The sequence below is a fragment of the Jaminaea rosea genome, assembly GCF_003144245.1.
Source record: "Jaminaea rosea strain MCA 5214 unplaced genomic scaffold BDZ90scaffold_3, whole genome shotgun sequence".
Taxonomy (NCBI): domain Eukaryota; kingdom Fungi; phylum Basidiomycota; class Exobasidiomycetes; order Microstromatales; genus Jaminaea; species Jaminaea rosea.
Window position 1 is genome coordinate 1145523 of NW_020289977.1, and position 12833 is coordinate 1158355.

The 12833-nt window shown below is 59.8% G+C and overlaps 4 protein-coding genes and 1 non-coding gene across 5 annotated transcripts; 2 read left to right on the forward strand and 3 right to left on the reverse strand.

Moving 5' to 3' along the window:
- The first annotated feature begins 107 nt into the window (after nucleotides 1-107).
- BDZ90DRAFT_231150 (hypothetical protein) lies at nucleotides 108-4958 on the forward strand. The gene has a single exon (XM_025505739.1). It carries the CDS (start codon nucleotides 503-505, stop codon nucleotides 4688-4690), a length of 4188 nt encoding a protein of 1395 aa, XP_025363764.1. The 5' UTR covers nucleotides 108-502; the 3' UTR covers nucleotides 4691-4958.
- BDZ90DRAFT_278540 (NAD(P)-binding protein) lies at nucleotides 4924-6056 on the reverse strand (the record flags this gene model as incomplete). Its single annotated transcript, XM_025509098.1, has 2 exons — nucleotides 4924-5848; nucleotides 5924-6056. 2 exons carry the CDS (start codon nucleotides 6054-6056, stop codon nucleotides 5025-5027), a joined length of 957 nt encoding a protein of 318 aa, XP_025363765.1. The 3' UTR covers nucleotides 4924-5024.
- Nucleotides 6057-6615: 559 nt separating this feature from the next.
- BDZ90DRAFT_t11 lies at nucleotides 6616-6700 on the forward strand. Its single transcript has one exon. It is a non-coding gene; the product is annotated as a tRNA-Trp (tRNA).
- A 288-nt stretch (nucleotides 6701-6988) lies between these two features.
- BDZ90DRAFT_231153 (LACT-domain-containing protein) lies at nucleotides 6989-9793 on the reverse strand. The gene is made up of 3 exons (XM_025505740.1): nucleotides 8763-9793; nucleotides 8132-8675; nucleotides 6989-8066 (listed from the first exon to the last, which is right to left on the reverse strand). Exons 1-3 carry the CDS (start codon nucleotides 9641-9643, stop codon nucleotides 7047-7049), a joined length of 2445 nt encoding a protein of 814 aa, XP_025363766.1. The 5' UTR covers nucleotides 9644-9793; the 3' UTR covers nucleotides 6989-7046.
- A 220-nt stretch (nucleotides 9794-10013) lies between these two features.
- On the reverse strand, nucleotides 10014-12809 carry BDZ90DRAFT_231154 (hypothetical protein). Its single transcript, XM_025505741.1, has 2 exons — nucleotides 12407-12809; nucleotides 10014-12200 (listed from the first exon to the last, which is right to left on the reverse strand). Exons 1-2 carry the CDS (start codon nucleotides 12435-12437, stop codon nucleotides 10273-10275), a joined length of 1959 nt encoding a protein of 652 aa, XP_025363767.1. The 5' UTR covers nucleotides 12438-12809; the 3' UTR covers nucleotides 10014-10272.
- Nucleotides 12810-12833: the final 24 nt, after the last annotated feature.

Sequence of the window (12833 nt, forward strand, 5' to 3'; positions counted from 1 at the left end):
GGTCTCGTCGTTGCTTCCCCGCGCCTGTGCCCGCGCTTGCGCCCGCCCTCACTCAGCTCGACAAGGCGGTTGGCGGACTCGACGTCGCGATCTCACACTGGCCTGCCCTCGACGGGGCGCTCGGACCTCCTCAACGCACCCAAAACGAGGTCTCAATTGCTCATCGCCACTTTCTCACCGTCCTCTTCCTCCATCCTCCCGTCGATCAAAGGATCCGCCATCCGGCATAACGGGCCGCCGCTGAGCGAGAGAGTCCCAGCGCGATAGCATATAGGCAGGCGAGTCGCTCTTCGACGACGACAACTTTCAATCCCCTCATACCACGCTTCCTCATGGCTCTTGCCTTGCTATCCTCTCATCACCGCTCTTAGACGTCGACTTCCATCCGCAAGTCTCCATACGATAATTCACAGCCCAGACACACCGTCGTCGTCGTCGTCGTCGTCGCCGCTGCCGCCGCCGCCGCCGTCGCCGCTTCGTCGGCCCTCTCGCGGTCGTCGCGATGAGCCAGCCTTCGACATCGTCAGGGGTGAGCCAGCAATTCGCAGGTGCTCCCCCGGACGCCAGTCCTTCCTCGCGATCCCGTCATACACCTGAGAGCAGCCAACGCAGAGAGAGCATTCTGCGATCTTTCTTGCTCCTTGAGGAGCCCCAGTCGCCTGCTCTGAGCGGCGATGAGACCTGGGGCGGCATGTCCTCGTCCCCGAGTCGCGCTCTCACGTACGACGAAGATCGCAGGCGTATCTCACCCCCCTCCTACAAGGGCGGCATGCATGAACAGCACCTGGGGGCGACGACGGATGCGACCCAGCTGGGCTCATCGCCTCCGGGGCTACCTAAGAACACAAGGGGCAGCAGATTAGGACAGCAGATGGGAAGGCAGAAATCAGGTGGGGGCCCGTCGTCAGGAGGAGGATACACGTCGCAAAGGACGAGCATGGCATTCAGTAGCAGCGATGACGGGTCAGGAAGGGACAGTCAAGTAGATGAAGCAGGCAGATACGGCGCCATCCGCTCTAGACCGCCTCCCTTAGGCCCTGCATTCGGCGTCGACAACGGCGGCGCAGAAGACTCGCCAACCTCCTCAACATCGTCCTCAGCCACGCCGCAGAACCTCTCAATCGCATCCAAGCAGCAACGCCGCACGAGTCGCTTACAGTACAACAAGGTCGGCGACTCGAGCGGCAGCAGCAACACCTCACGCTTCGAGGATCGCGATCGAGCTGCACGGTTGGCTCAGGGCAGCTTGGGAAGCATGTTCACATCGTCCCCTTATCAACGTCGCTCTGACCACGGCAACGACGCAGAAAGCTCGAGCAGTGCAAGAGCTCAACGGGAGCTCTTCTTGCCCGCAATGAAGAATGGCGGAGGCGGCGCTGGTCCCCCGAGCGCAACCGGGTCACGACCCACTTCGCCCTCTGTACCGATCAAAGCACCTAGGAGGATGACGAGCGCACAACGTCTCCGCAGCGCGAGGGAGGATCTGCAGGGTAGCTTGGCTGATTCATCGATGGGCATGACGCGGCAGTCGTCCGGTAGTGGCATGGAGGTCACGCCGCCTACGTCTGCTGCTCGCTCCTCGTTTTCGTGGACTTCCCCCACAAGCGATGGACATCGTCAGACGCCGAGAAGCATGGCAACGACCTCATCAACGCATTCACAAACGCATTCTTCGACCAAGGCCCCAATGGCTGCGAGTGCACTCCCGCGCTCGGAAGGTCTTTCCGGCCAGTCGCAGCTGAGCGACGCCGAGATTGTGACGCTCGGCGCCATCGACGGCCAAGATCCCATCTCTCTCCTGCCGGCAAATGGTGGTGCTCTCTCATCCAAGAACGTCCTGACAATCGCCCTCGCCAAAGCTCAGAACGCTGTCCAGCACGACAGCAGCAACGCGGTTCCCGAAGCCATCCAGGCATATAGTCAAGCAGTCAGGCTACTCCAGGAGGTCATGGATCGCATTTCGCCTAGAGCTGGATCGTCCAGAAAGAGCAATAGAGAGGAGGAGAGGAGGAGGCTACGGGTCATCCACGATACGTATGCGGATCGGATTAGACTGCTCTCGATGATCTACAACACGGACTCGAGTAGAGAGACAGAGGATATGGATGACAGTTTGGTGGTTGCGCCATCGCATTCCAGCGAGGTTGGAGAGCCGGAGGGGCAGGAACCGACGGCGAGTGCGCCTGTAATCTCGATCCAGCAGGAGTCAGGCGCTCCTCAGGATGAAGAAGACGCAGCTGCAGCCATGTCACCAGGCGGAGGCGAGAAGGAAAGGATGCGTTCCGACTCAGAAGGCAGCTTTCGTTCCATCGACTCAAGGGACGGCCGGCGCAGCGCAGGCTCCGCCGCAGTGGCTGGAGCCACTCCCCGTCCGAGCAACGAATTGGCGCCGCCTCGCTCGTCAGAAGACCTTCCGCCCCTCCCATCCACGCCCTACTTCGACGCCTCGCCTACCTTGTCGCAGAAGGAGAAGATGGAAGGCGAGAACACCATCGACGGGCTCAGCACGCCGCTGGCGTCGCGCTTTGCTTCCTCGGCCTCAGCTCTCCCGCAAGTAGGAGCGACGTCAGAGCCGCTGATGCGATCCAGCTTGACCTTACCTCGCCTTGAGCGCCAAGAAGGCCTCCTCCTGCCTAACCCGCCCAAGTCGGCCAGACCCTTTGGCGATGGTGATAGTGAGCTGCTGCCAAGCGCTGGTGGTCCTTCGGCTTTCTTGCGCAGCTCGAGCCCTCTCGGTACAGGCTCCACGCGGCCAAGGGCTACGACGCTCAGCGCCGCCAACCACTCTGGCAAGGCGACCTTGCTTGTGAACAATGCTGTCGATCAAGGCTCGCTCGTGAGCAGGCGAAGGGCAGAGGCTTCGATGGATCAGCAGGCAACACCTCAACAGGTAGCAACGAGAAGAGGCGGCGAAGCTCTGGCTCGACAGAGCAGCAGAGACTCGAGCGGCGGCAGCGGCAACGTAGATGCAGACGGAGGCGCTGCAGCGAGCGGCAGAAAGCGCGCCATCTCACAGCCAGGATCGCGCCGCCCTATCCTGCCTTCGGCCTTCCAAGCACCACCGTTGCCCAAGTTTGCGCGCAAGATGTCGATCCCCTCGCTCAGCTCTGCATTCAACGCCGCAGGTCAAGCGCAGCAGCAGCAGCAGCAGCAGCAGCCGCAACAGCCGCAACAGCAGCTGGAGAAAACGGCAACCGCAAACGCGAAAGCGGTTCATCATCAAGCTTCGTCGAGCCTCTCACCGAGCGCAGCTACGAGCCTCCAACAGCAACAACGACCTCCAGGTTCTGCTGCGTATCGCTTCCCAAGTCCTGCGCCTAGCTTCACTTCGGGATACCACGCGCTGTTGGATACCGGGGCGGCCAACTCGCCGGCCGTCGTGCCTGCTGAGTACCCCTGGACCTCGACAGGCCCTGGATCTGCGCCACCTGCCCAGGGTAATGCTACCAAGCCTCGCCCAACAGCTGCTGTAATGGTCCCGCCGCCGGATCTTTTTCCCTCGGGTCTCGCCTCCGCAAACGCACTCGGAACTGCCTCTTTCCATCTTGACCGACCCACTAGAGCACCGCGCCGCGTCCTCGGCGTCCTACCTGCCGCACTCCATCCAGAAGCATTCCTCCCAGACCTCGTACAATTCCCTTCGCCACCTGAGCGACAGCTACCCGCGCTCCGTCCCTTCATTGCCGCTCGTTCACTGCGCTCAAGCATTGCCACAGGCGCTTTCCTCACGCGCAAGCTCTGCGTCACCCCTCCAACTTGGCGAACAGTTGCTGGGGTGAAGCTGGTCGGCCTCGAGGTCAAGGTGAGGGCAATGGACGCCGTCTGCTCGGGTGTCGAGGCGGTAGCGAGGAGCGGGGAGGCGATGCTTGCTATTGGAGGAGATGTCACTGGTCAGCAGCAGGGCCAAGGTACAGCGGCCATAGTCGCCTCTGCTTTCGCTAAGCAGCTGGAAGACTTCGATGCTCTGTGCTATGAGGTTCAAGGCACGCTGGCCAAGAAGATTGGCTTCATCGACGATCCCAATTCTTCGTCCTTGCCAGCAGCGTCTGGGCCGCTCAGCGCCGGCGGTAGTAGCAGCTTTGCATCGGGCAAGCCGGAGAGTGCGGGGGGAAAGAAGAGCGGATTCCAGAGCAAATTCTTCACGCGCTCCTTCCTCGCTGATAGGGTGGCTGCGGCTAAGGACAAAGCAGGGAGTGCAGGGGCGAATGGGATCACTGCGGCTGGCGCAGGCGGTGGTGCTGCGAGTAGCGTAACAGCAGCAGGTGGGGGCGTCGGCGATGGCTCTACTATGGCCTTTGTGGAAGGGGTAGCTCGAATGCTGGGCAAGCTGCAGATACTGGAGGCTCACCTGGAAGCTTGTCTCGCCCCGTTGGCCACCTCGGGAGCAGCCTCCCCCTCGGCTCTCACGGAGAATGGCCCCGCTCTCCACAGCGCTGCCGTCACAATGTACAACGCCACCCGACGAGGCTCTACCTCCCCGGACGCTGTCCACCCATATCCCTCTTCGCCAGGTGACGCCCCGCCCATTCCTATGCTACCACTGGAGCTCCGTCGACTCATCGAGGCCAAGCTGCGTCGCTCCAGCGATTTCTTGGCGAATGTGCTGCTCCGCTTTGTGTTGAGGGATCTCGCGCTGCTTTTGGACAAGGCTGTGAAGCGCACTGGGGGTGGTGGAGGTTTATTGGATTAAAGAGCGTAGGAGGAAGGGAAGGACTTTTGGCAGTCGAGTGTAGTGTTAATGCTTGGTCAGTGGCTCGTTCTCTGTATTCGTTTTCCACGTCTCTCTCGAACAAATATGCTTGGAGAGCCTTTCCCCTACTTGTTCAATACCATCTATCCCGCTCCTCGCCGCATGGATCGTGACGGCAAAGCGCGTCTACAGTGCAGCGTCGACGCCGCCTGCGATTCATCACTCGTCGTATTGCTGATTATAATGGTATCTATTAGCTCTCCAGGAGTCACAAAAATGTAGATGAATAGGGTTTGCCGCTCGTGCTCTCCTGAAATGAGACGGTGGTCGCGCATCAAAGCAACTTCTTGTCCACCGTCTCCCTTTCAGCTTGCTCCCAATAATCAGCCTTCAGCTGCACCGCGATCTTCCTCGCCACTGTATCACTCAACCAGCTTGGGCTCCACTGCCCAAGCATCTGGCCCCAGTAGTGCCAGCGATACGGGATCACCACAGGAGGAGGACGCGGCCGCCACCATGTGCTGCGCAAGGCAGCGACAGCGCTCTCTGTCCAGACGGAGGCGAGTGGGGCCATGAGTGTTGGTGGGTATTTGTGCATTCCCGAGACGACTTGGCCGGGCGCAAGGCAGACGACGTCGACATCTTGGCGTTCGATGGCCATCTCGTTCCAGAGGGAGCGGGAGAATGCTACGTCGAAGCCTTTGGTGCCAGCGTAGGGGCTGAGATATGGTGGCGGATTCCACGCGCCCAGCGAGGTGACGGTGCAGAGGAGTGAAGGTTGGTGGCGCTTCAAGGCAGGGAGGCAGATGCGCGCTATCTCTGCTGGAAAGATGGCGTTGCTGGTGATGACGGCGGCCACGCTCTCACTAGACTCTTCTTCCAGCATCGGAAAGCCAGTGGAGACGGTCCCGAGGTTGTTGATGACGATCGTGAGGCGTACGGACGGGTCATCCTCGACAAGAGCGGTGAGGCCAGTGACCAGGGGCTCGTTTGGCCAGATGGTGGCTTCAGTAACGAGAAGGCGAACGTCGACGGCAGGATAGCGAGCGAGAACTGCTGAGCGGACGAGTTGTAGCTTCGACTCGTTGCGTCCTTGCGCTATGACATTGAAGCCGAGAGCAGCGAGCTGGTGCACCCACTCCTCGCCGATGCCGCCGGCTGAGGGGGACAGGGGAGGCAGGCATTAGTCACCCGCATGACACGCACGATGTGACCTCGACGTCGCGTACTCACTCGACCCAGTGACAAGGGCATAGGGCGCCTTGTCCTTCTTGCTCGTAGTGGATGAAGTGCTGGCCCCGTTGGCGTGGTAGTATCGATGCAGCGAGTTCTGGCTGGGTTCCGCAGAGCTCTTTTGGTATCGCATCGTGGCGGCAGCGAAAGGGGAGGGATGAGGGGAAAGGCGTGTATCGGGACACTGGTTAGAGGATGATGAATGAAGAACAGGAGGGTATCAATGGAAGGTGAGCCAGGGGCTTGATGATGAATCGCAAGCAATGACAAGGTAGTCAAGATACATCAGTGAGAGAGGGGTTGGCCTCCCTCGCTCGACTTGCTCGCTGCGAAAGCAAATCCCGCCTGCCCGCCGTCATGCACGGCAGAGACACGGAAAGGCGGAAGCAGCAACGGGCGGATGACCGCGACGAGCGGAAAGAAAGCGCAGGTTGGGCGCAAAATAGCAGCACGCCGTCGGCATCGGCTGTCAAGATCGAGGGCGCAAATGCGGAATGAGGCCGAGAGATGGTGAGATGGAGCAGACGACGCTGGTATGGCCTCGTCAAGGAGCGGCTGGTGGCGATGAGATGACTGGTCGTCGAAGCATGGGAGGTGGTGGCCTGGCCAGGCCTGAGGAAGTGGTATCCGAGGGTTTGCAGGTAAACCGAGACAAGATTTATGTACGTTCCTGAGAGTGAGGCGCAGCAATTGGCCTGATAGCTCAGTTGGGAGAGCGTGAGATTCCAAAGAAACCTTTGCATCTCAAGGTCATCCGTTCAAGCCGGGTTCGGGTCATTGTATCAATTTTTGCCATTTTTTGCCCTGCCTGATATCAGAATGATGCTGCGGAGCTCCTGTGATTTTTTTAGATTTTCTTGAGCTGATTTTGAGCAAGATATCATAACAGAAGGTGCGGTGGTCGCTGCGACGCGCGCCGTGAGAAGGAGTCGAGGTCCGAGCGGCCTGGCGCGGGTCGAAGATGATACCGCGACGAGTGCAGAGGGTCCAAGCTCCTTCAACCTGCATCAGCCCTGGAGCGCTCGAGAAGGAATATGATCGATCTCTCTCTCAAGTTACGTTCATCGTCGTGTATGAAAATAGATTAAGCAAAGCAGTTCACAGCCCACGCCAGCAAGACATCCTACGCCTGTCCCTCGCCGTCCCAGTCGATCCTCGCGGCGTAGTCACGAATATCGCTGACGAAATGATCCTCAACCTCGTGGCCCCTTCCTGCCGCGACCTTCAGCACCATCTCGTTGACTCTCCACGCACCCAGGATATCCACATGATCACCCGTCGTCTGTCCACCGCGAAGATCCATCGCCTCGGGCTCATGAGCCAGCTCATGCGTCACAACGCGCATCCCCGCCGGATTGTACCGCTTGCGCTTCCACCCTTCGACGCTCATCGCTCCCAGCGAGAGAAGGCTGACCGTCCCATCCCCCTCACCCATCTTGCACCCTGCGCGAATCTTGGGACTCGCCTTCTCGTCATGCACCGTTGCATCGATCCAGTGGCTTCGTGCGAGGGGGAAACCCAAAGGACTGGCGTCCGTCGCGTTGGAGCAATGCACGTCGAGACATTGTGCCGAATCTCCCTCGGCTTGGACGTCTTCTCGCTCAAAGGGACCCTTCTCGTAGTAGTAGGAGCGCTCAGTCGGTTTGCCCACGCCGTAGATTGCAATTAGCTTCATGCTCGGCGCGTGAGGGAGAGCGGCCTCGAGAGGGTTGGACCAAGTCGGGAAACGGTCGGCGCGAGAGTTGGCCTTGACGACTCGCGGGTCGTACTCTATGCCTACGGAGTAATTCGTTTCGACCATACGCTGAAATGTGTTCGGGGTATGCTGGAGGAGCCAGGTGAGAGCAGAGTCTGCCGAGAGATTGGTTTGGACTTGGTGATGCGAGCTCAAGTCGTGATGCGACGAAGTCGCGAGGGTAGCATCGTCGTGCTGGGCGGCGGCCGCAGTAGGACGGTCGTGCCCCTCTGCTGCGTCGCCTGCGCCGAGGTGGACGTTCTTGGGGCGACGGAAGGTATAGAGAGAGCCGTGTGACTCGTGAGCCGTGTCGTGGTCGTCGGGCGCCCAAGTGTCGTTGCCCCAGACGGCGTTGCCGCCTTTGAGGATCATGCTGGCTGAACCGGCCCAGGTGCGGAAAAGGCGGGCCTGCGGTGCGAGAAGAGAGTCAGCGCAAAATAGCTTGAGTTCGCAGGCTGTATGTGTGCACTCACCCGCTCTCTCCTCGAGAAGAACTTCTCAAGCAAGTAGGCCGCAGCAGGCGGCACCTCCACAGTATCCCTCATCTCTCCGGACAGCAATGCAGCCATCGCCTTGGGGACGCCCAAGAAGGTCCCTGCGATCGAAGTGAACGACTCCAGGTGCTCCTCGCACCACCTATCGCCTCCATTTCCGAAGCCCGGTCCACTCGCCTCAACCCACTTCATGAAATAAAGCGCCACGCTACTTCCCATGGAATGCGCAATCAGCACCGTCTTCTTGCCAGTGAGCGCACTGTTCTGTTCAATCTTCAGCTTCAGTCTTGTAAAGAATCTATCCCGCACCTCGAGGTTGTAGTAGCTGAGGCGCCAGTCGTACGATGCCATGTAGAGGTTGCCTGTGTCGTAGCCTATCACAGAGAGATTCTCGATAATCTTGGACCAGATCCAGTAGCCTGAGACAAAATACGAGGCTGCGTCTAGTCCTTCGGCCGCTCGAACCTTGATGCCAGGTGGGTCAATACCGGTGATGGGGTCTAGTGAGAGATGCTTGATCCACCTGAACGCGCGCGGAGGAGGGGGGAAGAAGCCTTCAGCGACTGAGCCTCATCCAAACTCATTTGCGCCCATACTACGCAGCACGCACATCTCCTTCTCCATGACAATCGTCCGCATCATAGTCGTCGTCCCCCACAGCCTCTTTCTAAAATATCCGCTCATATCCGGGTTGGTCGACCAGCTCTCCAGCCCCGTACTGATAATTCCCGGCATGAGCACGACTGGATGCTCAGTCTTGTACCCTTGCTCGGCGAGCTTCCTGCCCACTCTAAAGTCCTTCGTAGACAGCCACTCCTTGGGACCTGAGAACAAGTTGTCTCCAAGGTCAAGGAATTCTTTCGGCATGCGCAGGCTGAAGTCGAGCTGCGATAAGTCCACTCCGAGAGATACGAGCTGATCGTCCAGTATTCCTCTCAAGCTGCGGATGTGCGAATCCATGCCCGCATTCTGTGCCGCCAGCCAAGTCACCGCTGCACCCAACACAATGCCGACCAAGAAGAACAGTCGCCTATAGCGGGTCAGTCCCTTCTTAGCATTACCCGCAGCAGATGCGAGAAGGGTCTCATCCGCATGCTGGAGGAAAGGCACTTCGCTAAGATCGAGCTCGTCGAAGGGTGTATTTGGGGCGTGGACTGTGTAGGAGGGGAGCTTGCGACCTTTGAGCCCAGGGCGACCGGGCGTTGATGAGGGAAGACGGCGACTGCGGGAACGATCGCGTTGGAGGACGATTTGATTTGGGTAGAGGGAATCGTCCTCTGAGGGAGGGGTTGAGGTGCCAGACGTGGGAGTGTGTGACCCTGAGCCGGAGCCAGCGCCATTGGAGGCTAGGTTGCGAGCTGCACCTCTCCGCCTCGACGAGAGGACGGAGGCCGAGGATGAAGCATTGGCGTTGTTGGTGTTGGGTAGGGCCGTGCTTGACGAGAGTGGCGAGGGGGTATTCGAAGCATTAGAGGAAGAAGACGGAGCCATCGCTGCTGAGGGAACCTCTCGTCGAGGCAATTGGATCTCGCAGCAGCGCAGGAAAAGGGTATCGCCGGTCGCTGATGTGGAGAAAAGTGAAACAAGGAGAAAAGGCAAACAAGCAAGAGGCGGAAGGAGACAAAGAACAGCAACCAGCAAGCGCAATGACGGCGGGCGGGATGCTCGAGCGTGAATCTCGAGTCCCCTCTGTATTCTGCCCGTGGGCCACTCGCCGCTCGCGTCGATCGTTTCTCAGGGTCCACTTCCCCAAGCCCACTCCGCTCGACGCCAATGACGACTCCGCTGCTCCCGCTGCCCGTCCGAGCATCGTGTCTCGCTCGGGACAAATCGAGTGCGAGTAGTCAGGCAGTGCGCTGATGTGCGTTGATGAATGCGTGTATTACAACATGGTGTGGTGGCCTGGGTAAACAGATAGGGAGATCGCCGCGACGAGCTGGGACTGGGCTTGCGTACAAGGATAGGTAAAGAGTCGGGGGAGACAACAGAGATTTCGAGGAGGCCACGGAGAGGGAGGGGAGAAAAGAAGAGAAGAGGGAGAGTCCACTGAATGAGACTGGGTAAAACGGAAAAGGGATGTTCGTGCTCGAGTTGATCGTGCTGTGGACCCTAGGCCCGGATCAAGCTGCCTGGGCCTTTGGCCCCGCTGCTGGCGAAAAGGCTCGCTCATTGGGCGCTACGTCTTGTGCGCCCGGCATAGGTACACCGTAGCCCTGTCCCGGAGGTGGGCCTTGTTGCTGCTGCTGCTGCTGCTGTTGCTGCTGATGATGATGATGATGAGGATGTTGTTGCCCAGGGTGCATGCCAGGCGGTACAAAGTTAGGTGGCATCATCCCTCCACCGGCTTGCGGCCCGCCAGGCCCATCATGAGGTCCCTGCTGACCTGCTGGCGGCGGCATAGGCCCAGGCATCTGAATGCCCTTTGCCTGCATATGCTGCTGCGTATGCATCAACTGCTGCTTCAAGAACATAACCTCATTGCGCAGCGCCCCAATTGTTCCCTGGAGATTGCCATTCTCGGATTCAAAGAAGGCTACCTTGGCCTGCAAGTCTTGCAGCCAGGCTTTCTTGCGTTGACGACACTTGAGGGCAGCTTGGCGGTTGCGCTCGAGGAAATTCTTGCGCTTCTCCTCGTCGTCGTCCCCGCCACTACCGCCCGCACCTGAGCCATCAGCCCCGCCGTTGGGCCCTCCGTTCTCGCTTCCGGACAGCTCGTCTTGGTCCTCGTCCACGCTCGCGGAGGGGGCAGCGCTGCTCTCCTTCTTGAGAGCTTTTGCCTTCTTGACACCGCCTTTCTTCCCTGTGCTCGTACCACCTCCGTTGCCGTCTACATTCTCTGACTGGCCGCCCAAGCTCTTCTTTCGCTTGGGCGCGCTCTTGCCGGCGGGCTGCTGCTGCTGAGGCGGAGTCGGACCGTTGTGCATGTTGCTGGCGTTGGTATTGTAGTGAGCGTTGGGATTCGGCGCATGCATCGGCATACCATTGGGGTGCGCCATCATACCAGGCGGCACCGTACCCGGGCCAACGGGATGGCCGTGCGAGGCTGCAGCCTCGTCGCGTTTGGAGAGTTCCTGGTGAGCTTGGCTGAGGAGGAACAAGCCTGATGCAGCTTGCGTAGACGTGGGCTGGCCATTCGGTTGCTTGCCTCCTTGTGCGCCCTGCGGCGGAGCCTGAGGAGGCTGCTGCTGCTGCTGCTGGTGAATCATGCTTGGGCTGACATGGTTGTCCTCATTGCCGTCCTTGACACCGGCATCGTCTGCAGCTGACGAGCGTATCCCGCTCTGAGGCGCATGGCGATTGGCCAAGTTCTTGCCAAAGGCGAGATCAAAGTCACCATCTGATGATGGCCCACTGCCATCGCGCGTGTGCTTGCTATCACCACCACTTGCCCCTGCACCTCCGAAGCTGTTGGTGATGGCATTGAAGGTGTTGGGCGTGATAGTAGACCCGCCTTGGTTGACCATGGCGAGGAAAGCCGACGTGCCAGGCGAGGGTAGAGGATAGCCGTTGGCGCTGCCCAGGGGCGTGAGGCCCGTCTTGAAATTGGACAAGTCAGGCGTGAAGCCTGTACGGAATGAGGCAGGGTCGAAGCTCTGGGGGCCAGTGAGCATAGCAGGGCTCAGAGGTCCTGAACGAAGCGACCCGATGCCTCCGCCGCTCCAAGGGTAATGGGAGCCTCCTTCGACAGAGGGCGACGCGAGTGATGCTACGGGCGGAAGGAGGCCCTTCCTCGGCGTAGCTGCGCCTGCGTCCTTGGCGTCGGTGGACGCGCCGCCAGGAGTTGTGGCAGACTTGGACGATGATGACGGATCGGCTTGGCTATCTTTGTTGCCGGCAGAGGTTTTGCTGCCAGCGGCATCCTTGGATGCTTTGGACGAGTCTGCCTTGACGCTCTTTTTGCCCTTGGAGGCCTCGCTGGCTCCGTCGGTCTCTGGCGAAGCAGACGAGCCGTCGCCTGGCTTGGATGAAAAGGACTGCTCGAATGGATTGGGCTCGAGGGCGTGTCTTGATGAGTGGGCCTGCGGCTGAGGGCGAGCAGGTGGACGCGCTGAGGGCCCAACGGAGTGGACGAGATGGGGAAGAAGAGGACGAGCGAGTCAGTAAGGGTTACAAGGTTGCCGGCGAGTTGAGCGAGATGCAAGTCTGCGCCTTCAATGTGAGATCGGGGTGAGACACGTTGACGTCGCCGTGGTGGTGACGATGCGCCTCGATATGCCCCGATATCCCTCGCGACCACGCTCAGTTGACACTCACCGGGCTGCTTTGCCTTCACCTCGGAAGCCATGATGACGATTGGGCGGCGAATGCGGCGGCGGCGGGCGAAATACTCAGTGAGATGGAAGGTCGGATGTAGCTATGACGTTGTCCTCTGACGTCGTCGTCGGCGTCGATCTGGTAGAGTGTCGCTGGCGGCGGTGCAACAGGCGCGAGCGGGCGTTTGATTAATCCGTCGTCGTTACGCCGCCAGGAGGCGCTGGCTACGCAGATGCGAGCGCCCTGGCAGAAGGACGATGATGGAGTCGGTCTTCTTGCTCTCGTCAAGCTCAGTTGCGGACAAGCTTGACTTGGCTTCTGGACCCTGAAATCTCTGCGAATGCGAGCGTGGGGTTAAGCGTGGTGACGACGATGACGGAGACGAGAGAGCGAGCAGTTCGATGACGACGTCGAGTGTGGGAAGCGT